The 21087-nt window shown below is 38.1% G+C and overlaps 4 protein-coding genes across 7 annotated transcripts in view; 3 read left to right on the top strand and 1 right to left on the bottom strand.

Moving 5' to 3' along the window:
* Positions 1-4037, top strand: part of LOC104728503 — a 10388-nt gene extending 6351 nt beyond the window's left edge. Inside the window, exons 12-23 of the mRNA XM_010447470.2 lie at positions 7-80; positions 362-455; positions 675-783; positions 880-1142; positions 1252-1376; positions 1639-1873; positions 1969-2157; positions 2242-2525; positions 2625-2832; positions 2932-3171; positions 3253-3329; positions 3566-4037. Coding sequence (XP_010445772.1) covers positions 7-80; positions 362-455; positions 675-783; positions 880-1142; positions 1252-1376; positions 1639-1873; positions 1969-2157; positions 2242-2525; positions 2625-2832; positions 2932-3171; positions 3253-3329; positions 3566-3725 — 2058 coding nt within the window. The 3' untranslated portion in view covers positions 3726-4037. The remainder of the gene's footprint in view (positions 1-6; positions 81-361; positions 456-674; positions 784-879; positions 1143-1251; positions 1377-1638; positions 1874-1968; positions 2158-2241; positions 2526-2624; positions 2833-2931; positions 3172-3252; positions 3330-3565) is intronic.
* LOC104724671 (ATP synthase subunit delta', mitochondrial) lies at positions 4400-6734 on the top strand. Of its 2 annotated transcripts, none has more exons than XM_010443212.2 (3): positions 4400-4794; positions 5790-6098; positions 6401-6663. In XM_010443212.2, exons 1-3 carry the CDS (start codon positions 4528-4530, stop codon positions 6434-6436), a joined length of 612 nt encoding a protein of 203 aa, XP_010441514.1. In that variant the 5' UTR covers positions 4400-4527; the 3' UTR covers positions 6437-6663. The 2 variants fall into 2 exon arrangements, with proteins under 2 accessions (XP_010441514.1, XP_010441515.1); XM_010443213.2 differs by having other exon boundaries at positions 4418-4794; positions 5790-5829; positions 6132-6734.
* Positions 7182-14070, bottom strand: LOC104724670 (lon protease homolog 2, peroxisomal). Of its 3 annotated transcripts, XR_002034108.1 has the most exons (19): positions 13896-14070; positions 13547-13659; positions 13357-13462; positions 13062-13231; positions 12543-12634; positions 12138-12317; positions 11968-12051; positions 11781-11879; positions 10943-10971; positions 10640-10841; positions 10351-10557; positions 9900-10030; positions 9466-9679; positions 9072-9374; positions 8715-8909; positions 8354-8599; positions 8112-8213; positions 7676-7823; positions 7182-7502 (listed from the first exon to the last, which is right to left on the bottom strand). XR_002034108.1 is itself a non-coding variant. In XM_019232466.1 (18 exons), the coding sequence occupies exons 1-18, from the start codon at positions 14000-14002 to the stop codon at positions 7737-7739; spliced, it is 2667 nt and encodes an 888-aa protein (XP_019088011.1). In that variant the 5' UTR covers positions 14003-14070; the 3' UTR covers positions 7548-7736. The 3 variants fall into 3 exon arrangements, 2 of the variants coding, with proteins under 2 accessions (XP_019088011.1, XP_010441513.1); XM_019232466.1 differs by lacking the exon at positions 7182-7502 and having other exon boundaries at positions 7548-7823; XM_010443211.1 differs by lacking the exons at positions 7182-7502; positions 10351-10557; positions 10640-10841; positions 10943-10971 and adding exons at positions 11159-11365; positions 11448-11649 and having other exon boundaries at positions 7548-7823; positions 11752-11879.
* Positions 16730-18968, top strand: LOC104728502. The gene is made up of 5 exons (XM_010447469.1): positions 16730-17761; positions 17839-18253; positions 18336-18525; positions 18596-18842; positions 18918-18968. The coding sequence occupies exons 1-5, from the start codon at positions 16730-16732 to the stop codon at positions 18966-18968; spliced, it is 1935 nt and encodes a 644-aa protein (XP_010445771.1).

Here is a 21087-nt window from a genome sequence, read left to right as displayed (position 1 = left end):
CTTCATTTTCACTGGGACATGTTACACACTGGGGACGAGTATTCTCCTGTTGCAACTGTCAAGGGGTCCATTAGCAGTAGGTATGTACCATTGTCATGATAACTGTAGCAATCTCTCTTCTGTGGTTGCTACCTTTTGGGTCATTTGTTATTACCAGTATAAAGCATGCATATACACGTTAATTTCGTACTAGCGTCGCCATGAACATGAGAGGAAAATGGTACCTTAGTATTTGATGCTTGAGACTGTGCCTGTCCTATTTTCTTCATGAGACTGACAAAGTTTTTAATCTGCAAACGTGTCTTGTCTTCATGAAAGTTATACACAGACTTTGAATCGCTTGCTTTTTTGATGTCTTCAGAGGAGGTGCAGGGGACAATGGAGGTCGTTTCGGGGAAGAGGGAACAATGACTGGGAAAAAGTGTCCAAAGGGACTATATGGTACATTTTGCTTGGTAAGTCTTATTGTTTATTATGTCGTAGTTTCTTCGTTACTAGCCACTAATGTCTTAGCTTTTCGCCAATTTGCTTGTCCCTTATGCCAGCAAATTAATGGGCATAACAAACCACAAAATTAGACAGTCCCAGTACTGTTCTTTTTTCTTGAACGTAAATCTCTGCCTTGTTTACTTGTGCCTGATACTTGATATCTCTGGATCCATGTGTTCTTCCAGGAATGCCCCATTGGCACTTACAAGAATGTTGAAGGCTCTGAAAAACGTCTTTGTACACCCTGCCCACCTGAGCATCTTCCAAGTCGTGCAAAATTTGTATATGTACGAGGTATTTTATCTAACAGTTCTCTTGCTCTTCCATCCCCCGATCTTTTGTTTCTTCTTAATTGGATATCTTTTGACGGAAGGAGCTTTGAATCTGCAGGAGGAGTTAGTGAACCCGTTTGTCCCTATAAATGTGTATCTGACAAATACAGATTGCCAAACTGCTACACACCTTTGGAAGAGCTTGTCTATGCATTTGGAGGGCCATTGCCCTTTGCTCTTCTTCTATCTTGTGTAGTGGTAGTTTTGGGTCTGTTGCTAAGCACATTAAGTATCAAATTGCTCAGATTGAGTTTCTATGGTGCCAATTCCATCGAACACCAGAGTGCTCATTGTTTACCCCATCTTCTGTCACTCTCTGAGGTATCGAGTTGCGAAAATTCTCTTTTCCCAAGTCCCGTCTTTTCGCAGTACGACTTACAGATCCAGTATCTGTCAACCAAACTCTAATGCCGATTTCTCATCGTTCCAGGTTCGAGGCGCAAAGTCTGAGGATACGCAAACCCATGCCTACCGTATGTACTTCATGGGTCCAAACACTTTCAGGGAACCTTGGCATCTGCCCTACTCTCCGCCTGATGCAATCATAGAGATAGTGTAAGGATATAACTTGACTGCGTTGAATTCTGTTCTGATTGTTGTCGTTCAGTGTCTCAATGAAGTGTTGAACTAAAAACTGTTGGCAAGATAAAGAAAGAATCTCTATTGTGCTACTCATAACCAGTATTTCTTGAAATAGTGACCATGTATGGCATTAATCCCGAGTCTATTTTCTTCTCGTCTACTCTTTGCTTAACATTGGCCATCGGCTCACTTTATCCAAGACATGTCCACTCATCTGTACGTTTCTGTTTCGCAGGTATGAAGATGCTTTTAACAGATTTATTGATGAGATCAACTCTACCGCAGCGTATGATTGGTGGGAAGGCTCTGTCCACAGCATTCTATCAGTTCTTGCAAATCCTTGCGCCTGGTCATGGAAACAATGGCGTCGCAGGAGAAAAATTCACCGCCTTCAAGAATATGTCAAATCTCAATATGACCACTCTTGCCTCCGCTCATGCAGATCTAGAGCTCTCTATAAAGGGATGAAGGTTTGGGTTCTTATCAGCTAATATTATCCTTAATTCTTCACCTTCATGTAGCTTTGACTTCTTATTTTGACCGTCTGTGTCCAACGTCGAAGCAGGTTGGAGCCACTCCAGATCTGATGGTTGCGTACATAGATTTCTTTCTTGGCGGTGATGAGAAGCGTGTAGATATGGTCTCTATTATACAGAAAAGATTCCCAATGTGCATCCTTTTTGGTGGAGATGGAAGTTATATGTCACCTTATAGTCTCCATAGTGATACACTGTTAACAAATCTTCTTGGCCAGGTTAGCTTATCTCTCTCTGTGTTTTTGTTTTTCCAAAATCTCCACGTTGAAAAAACTCCTAAAGGCTCCAAATCACTATTGCAGCACATCCCACCAAGTGTTTGGCACCGGTTTGTTGCCGGTTTAAATGCCCAACTTAGGACTGTGAGGCACGGATCTATTCGTTCAGCATTACTTCCTGTCATTAGGTGGATAAATAGCCATGGAAATCCTCAACTCGAATTCCATGGAGTAAGAATTGAACTTGGATGGTTTCAAGCTACAGCTTCAGGATACTACCAACTCGGTATATTGGTTTTTGTTGGCGATTTTCCTCTGAACAACGTAAATCAATCAATTTCATTCAGAAGTGACGACGAGTCCCCTCGGTGAGCCATGATAGATTGTGCTTCTCTTTGATCGAACCTAATTGTGTATTGGGTTAGACTTGAAGCCTTAACCTGCTTAATCTTGACTCCATTATCTAGGAACAGCGCTGCATGTCCCAGCAAATCTCTTATCGAGTTGCAACAAAACTTGATCCAACCAGGACATGGCTTATCTCGAAAGAGAATCAATGGTGGGATCAATGGAGGCCTCATCAATGAGATTTCACTAGATTCTCTGCAGTACAGAAGGGATTTACTTTTTCCATTTTCTCTCTTATTGAACAATACTCGACCCGTTGGGCGTCAGGTTACAATTTCTTCTCTCCTGAATAACTCTTGTTGTGATTTGTTTTCTTTTGTTTGTTTTTGTTAACACAAGCCAAAAAAATTCTTGTGCCTTATGCAGGATACTCTTCTCCGTTTGATCTCCATCCTTCTCCTTGCTGATCTTTCAATTACGCTACTTGCATTACTTCAGTTCTATTGGCTTGCCCTTGCAGCCTTTCTTGCTATCCTCCTGATTCTCCCTCTCTCTCTGCTTTGCCCATTCCCTGCGGGTCTTAACGCGTTACTTAGTAAAGAAATGAGAAGAGCCTCACTTACTCGTATCTACGGCCTTTGGAACGCTACATCTCTAACAAACGTCGTAAGTCAATACAAACGGTGTTCAAAACAAGCGCCCTCGTTTTTTTTCACTACTGTGTCTTATTCGGCATGTATTCTGCAGATTGTGGCTTTCATTTGCGGTGTCATTCATTCCGGGTTTTTCTCTGACGAGCTACCAAACATCTGGAACGCCATAAGGTAATGTTTTTGTCCATCCTAATGTAAATTTGTGAATTTTAGATTTTGATCTCATGAAAGTAATCTTTGGCATCCATATCAGTCTTAACCTTAAACCCTCATACTTTGTTGGAACTAGAGGCATATACTTGAGCTCTTCGCTGTTTGATGATTGCTTTTGTTTATTGAACATCAAACTTCTTTACTCGTTACCTGTATAAGTCGTGGGTATTAAAATTTGTTATGTTATTTTGCAGGGATGATGATAAGTGGTGGGTGTTACCAACAATCCTCTTGTTACTCAAGTCAATACAAGCTCGGTTCCTTGATTGGCACGTCGCAAATCTCGAAGTGCCGGACTTTTCACTTCTTTGCCCTGATCCAGATACCTTCTGGGCATATGAATCAGGTGCTTGACCATCCGAAGATTAATCAACATCGTTATAAAGAAAGACAAGCAAAAGGTATATTTTATTTTTCATGTAAATCATTTAAAAAGTACAAAGTTCTTCTCAGTGAATAGTTGGGTAAAACAGTTCTCTAGAACATCTGGATATATTTCTGGTGCCGATTTAGGGTTTTGCCAGATGAATGGTAGTTTTAGCAACTAGAGAGAGAGAGAGAGAGGTTGTAAGTTATGTAATCCTTTTAAAGTTTTGCAACAACATGAAAATTTAGAACACAATGGAGACTAATCCTAAAACCTAATCATTTAACAATACTTTTTAATTTTTATACATATAAACTCTAAATCGAACATAAATATAGAAAACTAACAGATCCTTTCTATTTTTTTATTATTTCTTGAAATGAAATGGACCCATTTTTTCATCAAACGTATTTTTTAAACTTATAATGACACTCCGTTATATTTTTGGTTGCAATTTTCTCTGAACATAAGAATTATAATGTTACGACTAAACTAAACCTAAATCTGTATTTGACAAACTTGATCAAGAACAAATTCAAGATGGTTTTTAACAAAAAAAATAAAATAAAATTGTCCATAAATGGGCTTCAACTTTATGCCTTTTTCCCAGCTTATGCGGGCCGAAACTGAACTCGCATCACGCGCCACAAAGATGCGCGTGAACTTTGAGAGTGAGAATCACTTGAGCTACAACATTTTTTAAGAGTTTTCGGATTCTCTCTCTCATCTGCGACGTTCCCAATTTCTCAGAGAACTCAAATCACCACCACCAGACCCCAAATCGCCGCCATGTTCAAACAAGCTTCTCGCCTCCTCTCCCGATCTGTCGCCGCCGCATCTTCCAAATCGGTGACGACTCGTGCCTTTTCATCGGAAGTTCCATCGACGATCGATTCGACTTTCGTCGAGTCATGGAAGAAAGTCGCACCGAACATGGACCCGCCCCAGACTCCCTCCGCCTTCATGAAACCTCGTCCTTCGACTCCTTCTTCTATCCCGACGAAGCTCACCGTCAATTTTGTCCTCCCTTACGCATCTGAGCTTACCGGCAAAGAGGTTTGGTTCTTTTTCCATCTTCTTCGATCTTTTGGTCCCATTTTGTTTTTTTATTAGGGATTGATCTATGAGTTTGTTCGTCGTGGATACATCTGGATATTGGATTACACCTCTTTTGGTTTGTGATTGATCTGTGAAAAAAAAATCTCCAACAGCATTTCGGATTTGTTACGCTGGTATATGATTCATCTAAAGTTATAAAAATGTGCTTAATTAGGTCTTAGGACCTTTGATTTTGATTAGATCTGACGGCGCTCAATTTTAGGGTTTTGATTGCGATACCTGAGACTAGCAATTGTTGATTTTTGCGTTTGAATGACAATAGTTATTTATTTTATTTCTGGATGTACCTCTTGGTGACTATAGTTAGTTATACAATCATCTTAGACTTCACAGGTTTAACCATGTGCTCACTATCTGAAAATGTTGCTTGTTAGCTTCCTTTTCTCAAGTGAGTGTCTGGTTAGATTGATCACTGAAAAGTGTAGCCTAGTGGATTATATTACTGCTTCTATTTTCTCCTCTGATCCAATCATTGAAATGGGATGTTTTGAATTGCGACTCTTAGGAAAAGGGGTCTGTAATTGAAACTCTATTCACGGAAATGATCCCAAATATAGTGTTCTTTCTGGCTTTTTGTTTGGTTTTTGTTACAATCTTCTATTGATATATGATGTTGGTATATGTGTAGACTGAATGTTGATTACAAGGTCTTAATTTGTATGAGTTAATGTCCGTAACCAGTTATCAGATACCTTTATTATATTGTTATATTATATAGTTTTCAGATTCTCGTAGTTCATATGAAGATCAGTATGTTGTAGATAGTGCATTCACTGTGAGTGTAGAATGCAACAATAACTAATATCTTGCCTGACATATTTGCTGATGCATTTTCCAACTGTCTTGTCGCTGCGCCATCATCTTTGTATTCTAGAGTTTCGTTACTTATATCTTTAACCATAATTGATTGGTTTCTCTTCATCTACTTGAAGGTCGACATGGTCATCATTCCTGCAACAACAGGACAAATGGGTGTCTTGCCCGGACACGTTCCAACAATTGCAGAGCTAAAACCCGGTATCATGTCCGTCCATGAAGGCACTGACGTGAAGAAATACTTCCTGAGCAGTGGTTTTGCATTACTCCACGCAAATTCCGTCGCTGACATTATCGCGATTGAAGCTGTGCCACTTGAACACATTGACCCTAGCCAAGTCCAAAAGGGTTTAGCTGAGTTCCAACAGAAACTTACTTCTGCTACAACAGATCTTGAGAAAGCAGAGGCACAGATTGGTGTTGAGGTTCACAGCGCCANGCAACAACAGGACAAATGGGTGTCTTGCCCGGACACGTTCCAACAATTGCAGAGCTTAAACCCGGTATCATGTCCGTCCATGAAGGCACTGACGTGAAGAAATACTTCCTGAGCAGTGGTTTTGCATTACTCCACGCAAATTCCGTCGCTGACATTATCGCGATTGAAGCTGTGCCACTTGAACACATTGACCCTAGCCAAGTCCAAAAGGGTTTAGCTGAGTTCCAACAGAAACTTACTTCTGCTACAACAGATCTTGAGAAAGCAGAGGCACAGATTGGTGTTGAGGTTCACAGTGCCATCAACGCAGCTCTCTCGGGCTAAAATAAGGGTTTCTCTCTTTCTTTCTTCCTTCTTTATATCTTCGAAGAAAAAGAAAAAAAAAACTAAATCATTTGGCTTTCAAGTGATTAGTGAAGTCCCTTTTTACAAGAAAGGATGGAATAAACTAGAAATTGATTGTTCTTGTTTAATCGTGTTGGACTTTTGTTTGAATAAATGATTTTGTTTAAAGGGCACAAACCCGGAAAGTGTTTGTTGTGTTCATATCCTCGCACCTTTACTTTTGGGTATGTTTTTTGTTAATGTTGAGATACTCCTACGTTGGAAATTGGAATTTTAATTTCTTTTAAACTGAAATTGGAATTTTTGTTAATGTTGTGTTCATATCCTTGCACCTAAATTATAACTTGTCTTTAAAATTTTTTCTTTCTTTTACGAAACAAAAAAAAAAACAATACTCCTTCCGTTTCAGTGTTTAAGTGATGTTTTTAACAAAAGGAATACGTTATATTATGAATTTATGATAGAAAACGTTTGGACCATATTTCAGGATTCTCTACGTAGTTGGATTTGTTCATCGTAAGAACATTTACATATTAGGTGGCTTGAATAAAATAGCAAACCAAGCTAGGATCATGCTAATGTCTGGTGACGAGTCTGCGCTTATTTGACCATTTCTTGGGATGCCACCTCCTCGGCACAAGAGTACGCTCATAAAAGTTCTTGTTATAACCATCTAACGCTTGGATCAAAGTATTTTAACATAACATAATGTTAGAAGTGGTAGTGTTCTAAGCTTGATTGAAAAGTGGTTGGAAACCAACATAAAGTTCATTGAGATGAGATGACAAAAGTAAATTTCTAATGGTAGGAGTAGGATTGAAATTCTCTAAAAAGCAATGGGATCAAAGGATGATCAAGATCGAGGATAGAGGAAGAGGTAGTTGAGATGATCAATTAAAGACGATGGATCCTAGTCTCTCCACAATGAACTGACCTCTCTTCTCTCCCGAAGAATGAGCTCAGGAGCTGGAAACTTAACTTACGAAATATGAATCATATTGTAGGTGCAAGGACATATCTTTATGATTCCACTTCTCTTTGCGAGCTAGCCCGGTTTTTCATAATAGATCAATTTTCGGAGGGTATCGAGTTCGTGAAGAGATAAGTAAATTAAATTAGTTGATAAATTTAAACCACTTACATACACAAACATACGATATAGGAGAGGTGACTGGGATAAAACCATATTTAGGATATGCAAATATTCTGGATCCTTACCAAATACGCCAACATGGTCTGATTCTGACTCTGCGGTCTTAAAGACAGCGCTACGGATTTGTCATAATTTAGAGTGGTTGTTCCGCCATGGACAACCTCCTTCGAATGCATTTTCCAGTACGTCCTCCATTCTCTTTGCCAATATCACCTGTTTCCACCATTCATACCAATTTTAGAACTATTCAAAAACATTACAGACCAGCCCGATGCAGCTTTGCCAGAGCCCAGTTCTAAGGTTTTTGAAAGAAAACAAGACTTAGTGCACAATTCTTTTCTTGTGTTTGGTGGTCAGCGGACTAGTCAGCAAAACGAAATCACGATCAAATCAAAACCAGACCTCATATGGACCAAACACTGGGCCGGAGTAGCATAGAGCAAAATTCTTACCTACAATGTAATACCAAGAACAAGACTAAAACTGAAGTTAACAACTTACCTCCAGACTGGAAAGTACAGCGGCGGGTACTTCAACTAAGTCTTTTGAGTTTCTCTGCGGTAGAATCACTCTCTTGATACCATAACGGTGAGCAGCCAATATCTGTTCATCAATTTAACATGGCCCTCTTAAATATGTTTTTCAACTCAAGAATTGTTCCAAAGACCATGAAAGATGGTACCCAAATTCGGGCTTTTAACTAGATATGAAGCTTCGGGATGCTAGAACTAGAAGCAGCGTACCTTATCTTTGATTCCACCAACAGGTAGGACGAGACCTCTAAGTGTCATCTCTCCGGTCATGGCTGTGTCTGCTCTTACTCGTTTCTGACTGAACAACGAAACCAGAGCAGTCACCAAAGTCACTCCAGCTGAAGGTCCATCTTTTGGCACTGCACCAGCAGGAAAGTGAATGTGGATGTCTCGACCATCAAGAACATTCATATCCCCTGCAAGTGCCAGCTTGAAATCCGATGCACGGGCTCTTACCTAAAAGACATCAATACACGATCAGCGAAAGAGTTCTGAAGTATCTTTTCATGTTCTGAATAGTAGATGCAGTCGAATAGGAAGATTTAAAAATTTAATAAGTGAAGATCTTTACCCATGTAAGAGCTAATTGAGCAGATTCTTTGATAACATCTCCAAGTTGACCCGTCAAATGCATTTCGCCCTTGCCTACCATAGATGTAGCCTCCACGAACTGGACCTCTCCACCAAAGGTAGTCCACACAAGACCCACAGAAACGCCAGCTGAAGCCACTCGATCAGCAGCTTCACTGTCATCAAACCTTGGAGGCTGCATTGCACCCAACAAAACAGCACATGGTAAATTTCCACAAAATATGACGTTTGTATCACAACAAAATATCACGTTTGTATCACAACATAACACAACCACTACAGATTATATTCCGTGATACAAATATTTAGAAGTGAACAGAGTAGAAAAGAGCTTTACCCCTAGAATTTTCTCAAGCATAGTCTCATCCACCACCATAGCTGAGGGACTCTGGAAGGTACCTTCAATCTCATGATCATTTACACCCATTGGAATAACTTCCATTTCCACTTCGCCTCCCTCCGCCATTCTACCATTAAGCATAGGAGAGGTAAGTTTCTGCACATCTTTACTCAACGGAAGAGTTTGTTCATGCTCTGCAACCATCACAGCAGCTGCACGAGCCACAGCAGCCAAGTTTCTCTCTAGACTACGAACACCGGCTTCCCTTGTGTACCTCTGAATTATATTCTTTACCATAGCCTACGACGACCATACAAAGGAACTGCATAAGCGCACCATGCGAGAGACAATTATTGGCAATACATAAAAATTAAATAAAATAATAATCTACCTCGGGAATCTTGAGGAACTCGGAACTAAGCCCATGTTGCTCTAGAACTCGAGGAATCAGATGGCGCATAGCTATCTTAAGCTTTTCCTCTTGCGTATAACCTGGCAACTCAATTAGCTCCATCCTATCTAGAAGAGGCGGTGGAATAGGTTGAACCCTATTTGCAGTGGCAACAAAAACCACCTTTGATAAGTCATATGGGACATTCAGATAGCTATTTTTTCAGTTAAGGTAACCATTGAGTTCATAAAATAGAGTGGCAAACTAAAGGAAGTATCATCTGTGCATCTATGAGAGAAGATGGTTGTTGCCTAAGAGTAGGCGAAAGTACAATTTCAAGATTTAAAACTCATGCAAAAAACTTTCAACAAGCCTAACAATGTTTGGACGCTGAATCTAATATATTTATTGAAGAAGTAAACATGATAGGATACTGATCATTAAAAGATTTGTTCTGCTCTGGATCCAAAACCTCCAGCAGTGCTGAAGCTGGATCACCCCTAACATCCGAGCCTGTTTTGTCAATCTCATCCAACAGCATCACTGGATTGCAAACACCAACCCTCTAAAATCCAAAACATAGAGCGAAACCCTTAGTGATGAAGAGATATCATATCACAAACCATCCATCATGATTGTTATCGAACGGGACATTCACATATTAGAAAAGCATCTACACCACAGTTATGCCAATGCCAATGCCTTTTTCGGAAAAGCTAACTAGCAATCATTTTTATGGTCTATAATACTCTATTTCCCTTATAATCGTCAAGGTTAGAGACACAGAGATATCGAACTTATATGGTACAGCTTAGTTCCTTGATTTAAACAAATCCCCAAGGTTGATTTCTTCAGCACAAGTTAGATAGAAAACAAACCACTCACCTTTAACCCATCAATAAGGCGCCCTGGCATGCTTCCTATATAAGTCCTTCTGTGTCCTCTAATGTCAGCTTCATCTTTCACACCACCCAAAGATAAGCGAACAAATTTTCTACCTAATGCAGCTGCAATAGATGATGCCAAAGATGTCTTGCCCACACCTGGTGGACCAACGAAGCACAAAACTGGGCCTCTTGCATCTGGTTTTAGCTGCAATAAATAAGATTCAATCAAGATAAAACCAGAAAACTGAAGACGGATCACTGTCAAAGAGAAAAAGATAAACAACAACCTTCCGAACAGCCAGATATTCAATGATCCGTTGCTTGACCTTGGCTAAACCATAGTGATCACTGTCAAGACGTTCTTTTGCAGCTTTTAGATCCAACTCATGTTCTTCGCTTGCCTTCTCCCAAGGAAGATCAGCCAACAGCTCCAGGTAAACTCGTGAACTGTTATAACCGGGTTGCTGAGGTTGCATCTTTTTTAGTCGCCTGCATTAGGAAATGAAAAGGAAACTTACTAGTAATAAATTATGTCCTCAGTTGGTCCACACTCACACAACTATCAGCTATTGTCCTCTAGCACAGTATACCTCAATTCCCTTTGAGCATGCTTCCATATGTNTCGGAAAAGCTAACTAGCAATCATTTTTATGGTCTATAATACTCTATTTCCCTTATAATCGTCAAGGTTAGAGACACAGAGATATCGAACTTATATGGTACAGCTTAGTTCCTTGATTTAAACAAATCCCCAAGGTTCTTTCAGATTTCTTCAGCATAAGTTAGATAGAGAACAAACCACTCACCTTTAACCCATCAATAAGGCGCCCTGGCATGCTTCCTATATAAGTCCTTCTGTGTCCTCTAATGTCAGCTTCATCTTTCACACCACCCAAAGATAAGCGAACAAATTTTCTACCTAATGCAGCTGCAATAGATGATGCCAAAGATGTCTTGCCCACACCTGGTGGACCAACGAAGCACAAAACTGGGCCTCTTGCATCTGGTTTTAGCTGCAATAAATAAGATTCAATCAAGATAAAACCAGAAAACTGAAGACGGATCACTGTCAAAGAGAAAAACACAAACAACAACCTTTCGAACAGCCAGATATTCAATGATCCGTTGCTTGACCTTGGCTAAACCATAGTGATCACTGTCAAGACGTTCTTTTGCAGCTTTTAGATCCAACTCATGTTCTTCGCTTGCCTTCTCCCAAGGAAGATCAGCCAACAGCTCCAGGTAAACTCGTGAACTGTTATAACCGGGTTGCTGAGGTTGCATCTTTTTTAGTCGCCTGCATTAGGAAATGAAAAAGGAAAATTACTAGTAATAAATTATGTCCTCAGTTGGTCCACACTCACACAACTATCAGCTATTGTCCTCTAGCACAGTATACCTCAATTCCCTTTGAGCATGCTTCCATATGTTTGATGGCATTCCGGCAGCTTGCATCTTTCTTTCAAGTGCAGCTACATCATCTTCATCATCATCATTGTCGCCAAGCTCCTCTTTAATAGCTCTCATCTGCAGAAACCATTTTCAATTCTCAAGTCATACCTCTGAAGGAGATCACCCTCTCAAATTGACAACAAGAGCAAAAAAGATACCAAACCTGCTGGCGCAAGAGATACTCCTTCTGTGACTTTGACAACTGGCCTTCCACCTTCTGAGTAATCTTCTCCGCCACGCGAATTGACTGTCACAAGTAAACATCAACATGAATTCAAAATGCCCAAGGGAAAAGTGAAGACAGATACAAGAATATGACAATCAATAGCTAACCTGCAAATGCCGATCAACTAGTTCAGTAGCCTTTGAGAGTCTTACTTTCAGGTCAACTGAATCCAGCATGGATAGTTGCTCTTCAAAACTCATCTCAAAGCTAGCAACAAATATGTCTGCTAGTTTATGGATAGGAACTGTATCCAAAAGAACTTTTGTCCTTCCACCAGTTTTTTGTTTCTGAATCAAGAAGTAATGCATAAGTTACTAATTCCATCACGAATCATCCAGATTCCATGAGATGAAGATTATATAACTGCTCCCATGGAAAGAAAAAAAAAATCCCAAAGAATTTATTTCTTGATAACAGATACCTATAACTTCAGCGTTGTAATCTTGGAAGCACAAACGAAAATTTGAAGGAGGAACCAAAAACAGACAGCCGTTTAGTTTCACTAAAGTTACCTGCTCAAGCACAGAGACAAGCTCCATAGCTGTGGTTTTAAACTGGCGTGACAGGGCTAAAAAATCTGAGTCTTGTTGCACTTGCTCCAACTCTGCAGATGGACAGAAAGGAACCAGCTAAAGACATCAAAGGACTACCATGTAGCCAAATGTAATAGAAAAATAAAATCTCATGACCCAAACTGAAATTAGCCAGAAAAAAAAAACTATCAATACCAAACAAGCTCCAACTCAAAATTATTATCTTAGAGAATCTTTAACCTCAAATAATTCTCATAAGCATAAACTTTTCTATATATTTATTAGGCACAAACAGGGCTATCTGCAGAGATCAAAGTGTCAATGATCACAATAGAGGCAGGAAACTAATTTAGTGGGAAAAGAATATCTCTGTTGCATGTTGAAGCATCGGAATAGATAGGTCCTTACCATATGATAAGACACGAAATTAAAGAAAAATTTGAAGACCAGTAGACAGTAGTCACATAAAAATACAAGAAAAGAAATGTTATATCTTACCTGCCTTTGTCATCTCGAGTGATGTAATCCGCGCAACTGAATATGGTCCTCTTTTTCCAAGCTCTTGAACATTAAACCTGCTCAGACCTTCAAGGACAACCACATATGTAACTCTTCCACTTGGTTTCTCCACCCCTCTTGAAAGATGCAGAGCCCGAGCTGCTACTCCCCTATATATTCGAAAAGAAGAACATCACTCAGCACTATATAAACTCTGGAAACACGGCATCCATATCACATTTACATAAAACATATTATGAAATCACAGTCTAAGAGGAGCAAAAATAAACCAAACCTGGTGTGCCATTGAGCTTCCTGCTGATCTTTAGCATCAGACTTCTGAGCATCTGTTGTACCAACTAGAAATTTCAAGCTCCTTTCTACAGAATCACTTCCAGCACCTAGGCGCACAAGAAATCAAATCAACACAAGATACACCTACTGAATCAAAATTCATCCGGTTATCAAAATCATATCGCCAGTACCAGGATTAATCATCGTCCCAATTGAAGAACCCTCAGCATCATCACGAACAGGCAAAATGCCAATTAAACCCTTCTCTTCTTTCTGCCATAGCTCTTGCTCCACCAGTGTGACGCTAAATTTTGAGAAACAAGTAACCAAATCGATTAGGGTAATCTAAATGTTGTGTAGCTATAACGATCGCTCAATACCACACAAAATTAACCCTAACTCAATAGATTTTAGCACTATACGATCTTTTGGAACTGATTCGAACAAGTACAAACATGAAATTACCTAAAACAAAACCAAAGTCCAGAGGAAGAAGAAAGAAGAAGGAAATGGTCGAAGCGTAAGAGAGTCGTGTGATACCTGCTATGAGAAGTACAACGGATTCGAATAATGGCGCCAGGCAAGAGAACCTTGTTCCTGAAAGGAAGAATCGCTAACCTACTCGGTAGCTCCACGGTTTCCGCCATTAACGTCTTCTTCGAGAGAGATTGATTTTGATCGTCTCTTCTTCTTTATATTATAACACCGACTCTTTTCTTCGTCTACATTATAGGAGTTTCTGTTTTTATTTTTTTATTATTATAAATACATATTTCAATGAAATTTGTATTTACGTCCTTATATTAGTATCTTCATTCAAAGAAGTACCCTTACTTTTGCCCAAAAAAAAAGAAGTACCCTTACTATTTATATTTTATATTATAAACCATATTCTTGAAATTCGTTTTTACTTTGTCACATTCAATGGTTCAGATTTTACTAGTAAATTGAAAAATGGTGAATTGAATCTTGTAACCAAGAAAAAAAAAGATAAGACGACTTTTTACAAAACTTTTAATTTAGTTTCAATATTTTTATCAACATTATAAAACAAATAATGTTTAGACAAATAATCATCTTTCATTTTTAAGATTCAAAATTAGAACTGTCTACATACAACATTCATAAAAAAAGTTGGTATATTCAAATTATTTAAACACACAAATCTAGTTATTAGTCTATGATATAAGCCTAACCTAGATAAGATAATTTTCTTTCCCAAAACTAATTGATATTTTTTCACTAAAATCAAATAGTTGTAAAATAATAATAAAAAGTTTTGTTTTATGCTAAATTATACTTTATTATTAAGATCTATTTCATTTTAATTAACAAAATACGTCTAATATTATTTTCGTAATAGTATAATGTGATTTTCCATTTTTATTTTTGATAAAATATAGATTATTTATAATTATATTACGGCTATCTAATCGTTCTCATGTTGGATTTAATTTGTTTATAATTCTGCTCTTTCTATAGTTTATAATTTTATATGTCTATTGTTTTATCACTTATAAATTTGTCTTTGTAGCTTTAACAGTTTTAAGGGGAAAAGGATGTGTCAGTCGAAAAGACGAGGGATGAATTTGATATTTTGAGGAAATACCAATACTTGATTTAAAATATTATCAGTAATGAGTTCGTTCATAGCCGTTGGATCATTCGGATAAGATGGGAGAGACATCAGGGGAGCGGGAGTATAGGGTCCCATTCTTGTAATAATGCCACGTGTCAGATAAAGATAAGGTAATAGCTGGGGGAACTCAAAAGTCTACGTGTTATATCCACAGCTACTCGCTACGGTCCATACCGTATTCCAAATACATATATGCGTCCAGGTGTTTATTATTATTATTATTACTTCTTCCACAAATACTTGTAAATATTTTTGTATTTTATCTTCTTCTTCTTTTTTGTTCTGTATGTATTGTACGTCACTGATTTATTTTTTATTTTCTTTATTCGAAATAATTTGGATGACACACTTGCATTACGTATTATGTAGCATGTAAAAACAGAAACAAAAAATGTGGAAATATAGGACCCACCTACTATTTTTCTCTCACAAATATCATACCGTTCCAGTTTTCCATTGATCTTTGATATTTTACCAGTTCTCCTTCGAACTTATTTCCTTTGTTTATTTTTTCCTGAATCCATATTTTTCCGTCTATTTTCCCATCGAACTTAATCTTGTCCGCCTATTTTCCCATCGTATTAGTTTTTATGGTTTACTGTTTTGAATAACCAACAATCGAAACTTATTAACCAAATTAAACCGGATTACAACCCGATTACATAACTAAACCTAACTAAACCTAAAAATAAAAAAAACCCCAAATCGATTTCCCTTTTCCTCTCTCGACGAACCCTAGAAATTTTTCAGAATTCTTCTTCTCGTTTCTTCTCTCTTGCCGGTTGTGATGGCGTTAATTCATGTTCCTAATCCGCCTCTTGGAGTAGATTTAGACGCAGAAGCTGAGGATCGGGATGAGTTTCATATCGACAAGATGGCGACTGATTTTACGGAAGCCGAGGAATCGATTCGTCATAACGTGTACCCAGAAAATGACGATGAGGATGAGGAACATGTTCATATTGGTGCTGCGAGAAGGGGGACAGCCATCATGCATGGTGATGGTTCAATGTACAAAGGGCAAAGCTTCTACAATGGAATCGCCTTTAAGGAGTGTGTTCTCGACTACGCACTTGTATACGGTTGTAACCTCAAGCAATACATGTACGATAGAGATAGAATCGGTTTTAAGTGTGTTGGNTGCGTCCAGGTGTTTATTATTATTATTATTACTTCTTCCACAAATACTTGTAAATATTTTTGTATTTTATCTTCTTCTTCTTTTTTGTTCTGTATGTATTGTACGTCACTGATTTATTTTTTATTTTCTTTATTCGAAATAATTTGGATGACACACTTGCATTACGTATTATGTAGCATGTAAAAACAGAAACAAAAAATGTGGAAATATAGGACCCACCTACTATTTTTCTCTCACAAATATCATACCGTTCCAGTTTTCCATTGATCTTTGATATTTTACCAGTTCTCCTTCGAACTTATTTCCTTTGTTTATTTTTTCCTGAATCCATATTTTTCCGTCTATTTTCCCATCGAACTTAATCTTGTCCGCCTATTTTCCCATCGTATTAGTTTTTATGGTTTACTGTTTTGAATAACCAACAATCGAAACTTATTAACCAAATTAAACCGGATTACAACCCGATTACATAACTAAACCTAACTAAACCTAAAAATAAAAAAAACCCCAAATCGATTTCCCTTTTCCTCTCTCGACGAACCCTAGAAATTTTTCAGAATTCTTCTTCTCGTTTCTTCTCTCTTGCCGGTTGTGATGGCGTTAATTCATGTTCCTAATCCGCCTCTTGGAGTAGATTTAGACGCAGAAGCTGAGGATCGGGATGAGTTTCATATCGACAAGATGGCGACTGATTTTACGGAAGCCGAGGAATCGATTCGTCATAACGTGTACCCAGAAAATGACGATGAGGATGAGGAACATGTTCATATTGGTGCTGCGAGAAGGGGGACAGCCATCATGCATGGTGATGGTTCAATGTACAAAGGGCAAAGCTTCTACAATGGAATCGCCTTTAAGGAGTGTGTTCTCGACTACGCACTTGTATACGGTTGTAACCTCAAGCAATACATGTACGATAGAGATAGAATCGGTTTTAAGTGTGTTGGTGCTAAGGGAAAATGTATGTGGAAAGTTTATGCGGCATCACTTCACAATGAGTCGATGTGGAGGATTACTTTGTATACGAACAGGCATATTTGTGTACCTAATGGAGAATGTGAAATGTTTAAGACACCAGTGATAGCTAGGTTGTTTCTGGATAAGATAAGAGAAGAACATGAATATTACATGCCTTTGAAGATGGAGCAGACTATAATGGAGAAGTGGAAGATATCAGTTACTAGAGATCAGTGTCAAGCTGCTAGGAGAAAGGCATTGGCCTGGATAGAGCTTGAATATGATACTCAATTTGAACGGCTCAGGGACTATGGGGCCGAGATATTGGAAGCAAATGAAGGTTCTGTTGTCGAGGTTGATACGGTGAAGAACGAGGCTGGACAGGATGTGTTTAAGCGATTCTATGTATGCTATGATGTTCTTAGGAGAACATGGAAAAAATCCTGCAGACCACTAATAGGAGTTGATGGTTGTTTCTTGAAAGAAAAGATCAAGGGACAGTTGCTGGTAGCTTTAGGAAGAGATGTTGACAATGCTATCTACCCAATAGCTTGGTGTGTTGTTCAGGTTGAGAACACAGATAATTGGTCATGGTTTGTGAATAGGCTGAAGATCGACTTGGAGTTAGGTGATGGGGATGGTTACATTATGGTGTCTGATCGACAAAAGGTTAGAATGTGCTTTGATTTGTTTTATGTTTTGATAAAGGTTGGATCAGATAATTAATAATGTTTTCTTTACTTCAGGGGTTGATTAAAGCTGTTGAGTTAGAGTTACCAAAGATAGAGCATCGAAAATGTGTTAGGCACATTTATGGGAATCTAAAGAAGAATCATCCGAATAAGATGCGGCTGAAGAAACTCCTGTGGGATCTAGCTTGGTGCTACAACAGTAAAGACTATGAAGAGAGTTTGGAGAGGATCCATGCATATGATAGTAAACTATATGAAGATGTAATGAAAACTAAACCAAAGATTTGGTGTAGGGCGTTCGACAAGATTGGCAACTACTGTGAGGATGTTGAAAACAACTCGGTGGAGTCCTTCAATAACACAATCAACAAGGCAAGAGAGAAGCCATTTGTGGCCATGTTGGAGTGTGTTCGAAGGCTTGCCATGGTTCGGATTGCTAAGCGGTCTGCAATTTCTCACTCACACGAAGGTTAGTAACATTACACTTCTTTTATCTTTCATTCATTTTGTATTGAATTCAAAAGTTTAATATGTACTCATGTATTTGTCAGGGATATGCACTCCATATGTGAAACGTTTCTTGGCTGAAGAGCATAAGGCAACTTCTCTGTGCTTTGTACATCCCAGCACAAATGGAGCTTACGAAGTTTACCTGGGATATGACAAACACATAGTCAATTTGAACGATAGGACTTGTACTTGCATGAAGTTTCAGATCTGTAGAATCCCCTGCGAACACGCGTATGGACTGATACTAAAGAAGACATTGGAAGCTGAAGACTACGTGTGTCATTGGTTCCGAACTTTCAAGTGGAAGGAGAATTACACGGAGGGGATTGTTCCACACTATTGGCCTTGCACTGGAGGTGAAAGTGCATCCACCACCAAGGCCGGATGATGAAAAGGTAGACAAGAAGAGGAAGAAAGGTGTTCATGAGTCACCTACCAAGAAGAAACCAAAAGAAAAGAAGAGAATCATGCATTGTGGGATTTGTGGTGCAGCTGATCATAATTGTAGGTACCACCAGAAGAAAAAGAACAAGAAGAATACAACACAGGTTAGTTATACTTTCTAATGTGATGTTTGTTCTTAGTTTCATGAAATTGATTCTGATATTTGATTAAATTTGTAGGGTGGAACTCAAGTGGAATCTACTCAAGGTTGTCTAACTCAAGAGAAGTAATGGATGGATGAAGTAATGTGGAGGATTAGCACAAGGAAAAGTGTTTTTTTTTTTGGTATTATGACATGTTTCAGAACATATGTTGTTCTGCCTTAGTAAGGTCTATGTGTCTTTTGAACCTTATTATTAAGCACTCTTTTGAACAAGTTTGTATGGTCTCTTTTGAACAATTCTAACATCTCTTCTTTTGAATTAGTTTGTCTCATAAAAACCAAAGATGTCATCATATTAGCTTAACATTGAACCTTAACAACTTACAATGTCATCATATTAACTTAACTAAACCAAAGATGATCAAACAACCAAATACTAAAACAATTATCATCCTATTCATCTTTGATTTGAATTCAGCTTTCACATCTTCAATCCTCTCAAATATCTCTTTCTCAAGCTCCATTTCCATCTTCTTCTCAAGCTCCATTTTCATTTTCTTCTCAACCTTCATTGTCTCTGATATGAACTCTTTCATTGTCTCCACCTCATCCAACAAAGTCTCATCAATCCACTTGAAAATGTGATTGTCATTCATAAGCTATACCATAGACAATTGATTATCATTATCGTTTAGAACCGAGTTAATAATAGTCTAGACCATAAACGTGATTGTCGTTACCTTATTTCCAGCTGCATACACACAATGAAAGTATCGTCGATTTGGGTTATGGTCGGATTTGGAAGTTTTGGCCACAATTGCTTCTCCACACCAACATCTCTTAGGTACACCAACAACTCTTCCTCTTTCGCGGACATTTGTCAAAGAGCTCGAAGATCCAGAGACATTGCTCATTATTTTGAGAGAAATAGAGAGAGATTTTCTTATCAATTTCGATTTTAGGGTTCTTAGTTGTCAATTTGGGGGTTTTCGTTTTAAATTAGAAGAAGAAGAAGTCGGGTCGGGTTGTATATGTTACCCGGGTTATAAATTGGTTTCATACCGGTTTAACATGGGTTTCTATCGGGTTTTGTACCAAAACCGTGTAAACCCAGTTCGATGGAAAAATAGACGGAGAAGTATGGATTCGGGGGGAAATAAACAGAGGAGATAAGTCCGAAGGAAAACTGGTAAGATATCAAAAATCAATGGAGAACTGGAACAATATGATAGTTCCGAGGGGGAAATAGTACTTCGGTCCGCAAATATATATAGTCAAAATGTTTTGCAACGAAATTTTCCCTTTTCTCTTTTATGTAGTTTTCGTGGGCCTCTCGACCACAAGAGAAAATAAAATATAAAAATTAATTGGGCCTCTTTGTAACAAATTAACAATGAGCTGCCCATTCAATGAACAGAGCCTGCATTTTTTTAGTTTTACAAAAAGGAAATGCTAAGAGATTATTATCTTGATTAGATAAGTTCTTCATGCAAAATATTTGATTAGAAATGCAAAACTTTTGTTATATAAGTGCAACGTTTTTTCTAGATTAGACAAGTTAATCTAGAAACAAAACACTAACGAGTAAAAATAATGTGTCTCTCTATAGAATTAAAGAGCAATAATGAGACAAATGCATGAGCCATTTCTTTATATTTTCCTCGTTGGCCGTCTCGGCGCTGAACCATCAACCTCGTCTTAACTAAATCCAAATCCAATGGTCCAAAGCATAACGTAACGGACATGTGGTTCATTTATTAACTGCCATGGATGTTTGCAAGATTTTATCATCGATCGCCTTCATGTTTATGATTATCATACTGCTTTCACTTAAATGTTTTATGATTATCACGAACACGTACGATTCTATATATTTTTGCATGATTCGGCGTCCAAGCGATCACTATTTTCCTTCGTTGCTGATTGCTGAGGGAGAACACTTACGTGTTGTTTATTTGGCCTGTGTGGACTTCGCCTTTTCCATAATAAACCCTCCGGTCCAGTGATCCATTTTTGAAAATACATATATATATACTCATATTTTCGTTACATAAACCATTGTTGTATTTTCTTTATCGTATTTTTGTTACATAAACAATTGTTGTATTTGTAATTTCATTGATAATAATCTTGTATATTCATATATATCAATAAAGTGTTTTAGATGTTAAAAAAGAAGTAATAGATATGATCACACAAAAATGAAATAAGGAATGAAGATTGGGGAAAAAAAAAGGATGAAGAGT

Source organism: Camelina sativa, chromosome 11 (genome assembly GCF_000633955.1).
Source record: "Camelina sativa cultivar DH55 chromosome 11, Cs, whole genome shotgun sequence".
NCBI lineage: Eukaryota > Viridiplantae > Streptophyta > Magnoliopsida > Brassicales > Brassicaceae > Camelina > Camelina sativa.
This window is presented reverse-complemented; position numbering and strand designations above follow the sequence as displayed.

Bases quoted from the DNA above. Each gene is read 5' to 3' on its own strand.
- LOC104724671 (XM_010443213.2), top strand. From the start codon at position 4,528: ATGTTCAAACAAGCTTCTCGCCTCCTCTCCCGATCTGTCGCCGCCGCA. The intron at 4,795-5,789 runs GTTTGGTTCTTT...ATCTACTTGAAG, and splicing joins CTGAGCTTACCGGCAAAGAG to GTCGACATGGTCATCATTCC. The intron at 5,830-6,131 runs GTGTCTTGCCCG...CAGGACAAATGG, and splicing joins TGCAACAACAGGACAAATGG to GTGTCTTGCCCGGACACGTT.
- LOC104728502 (XM_010447469.1), top strand. From the start codon at position 16,730: ATGGCGTTAATTCATGTTCCTAATCCGCCTCTTGGAGTAGATTTAGAC. The intron at 18,254-18,335 runs GTTAGTAACATT...TGTATTTGTCAG, and splicing joins AATTTCTCACTCACACGAAG to GGATATGCACTCCATATGTG. The intron at 18,526-18,595 runs GTATGGACTGAT...CGAACTTTCAAG, and splicing joins AGAATCCCCTGCGAACACGC to TGGAAGGAGAATTACACGGA.
- LOC104724670 (XM_010443211.1), bottom strand. From the start codon at position 14,002: ATGGCGGAAACCGTGGAGCTACCGAGTAGGTTAGCGATTCTTCCTTTC. The intron at 11,880-11,967 runs GTTTGGTATCTT...TGGTTTCTGCAG, and splicing joins AGTATCTCTTGCGCCAGCAG to ATGAGAGCTATTAAAGAGGA. The intron at 11,366-11,447 runs GTTGTTGTTTGT...TATTTATTGCAG, and splicing joins AATATCTGGCTGTTCGAAAG to CTAAAACCAGATGCAAGAGG.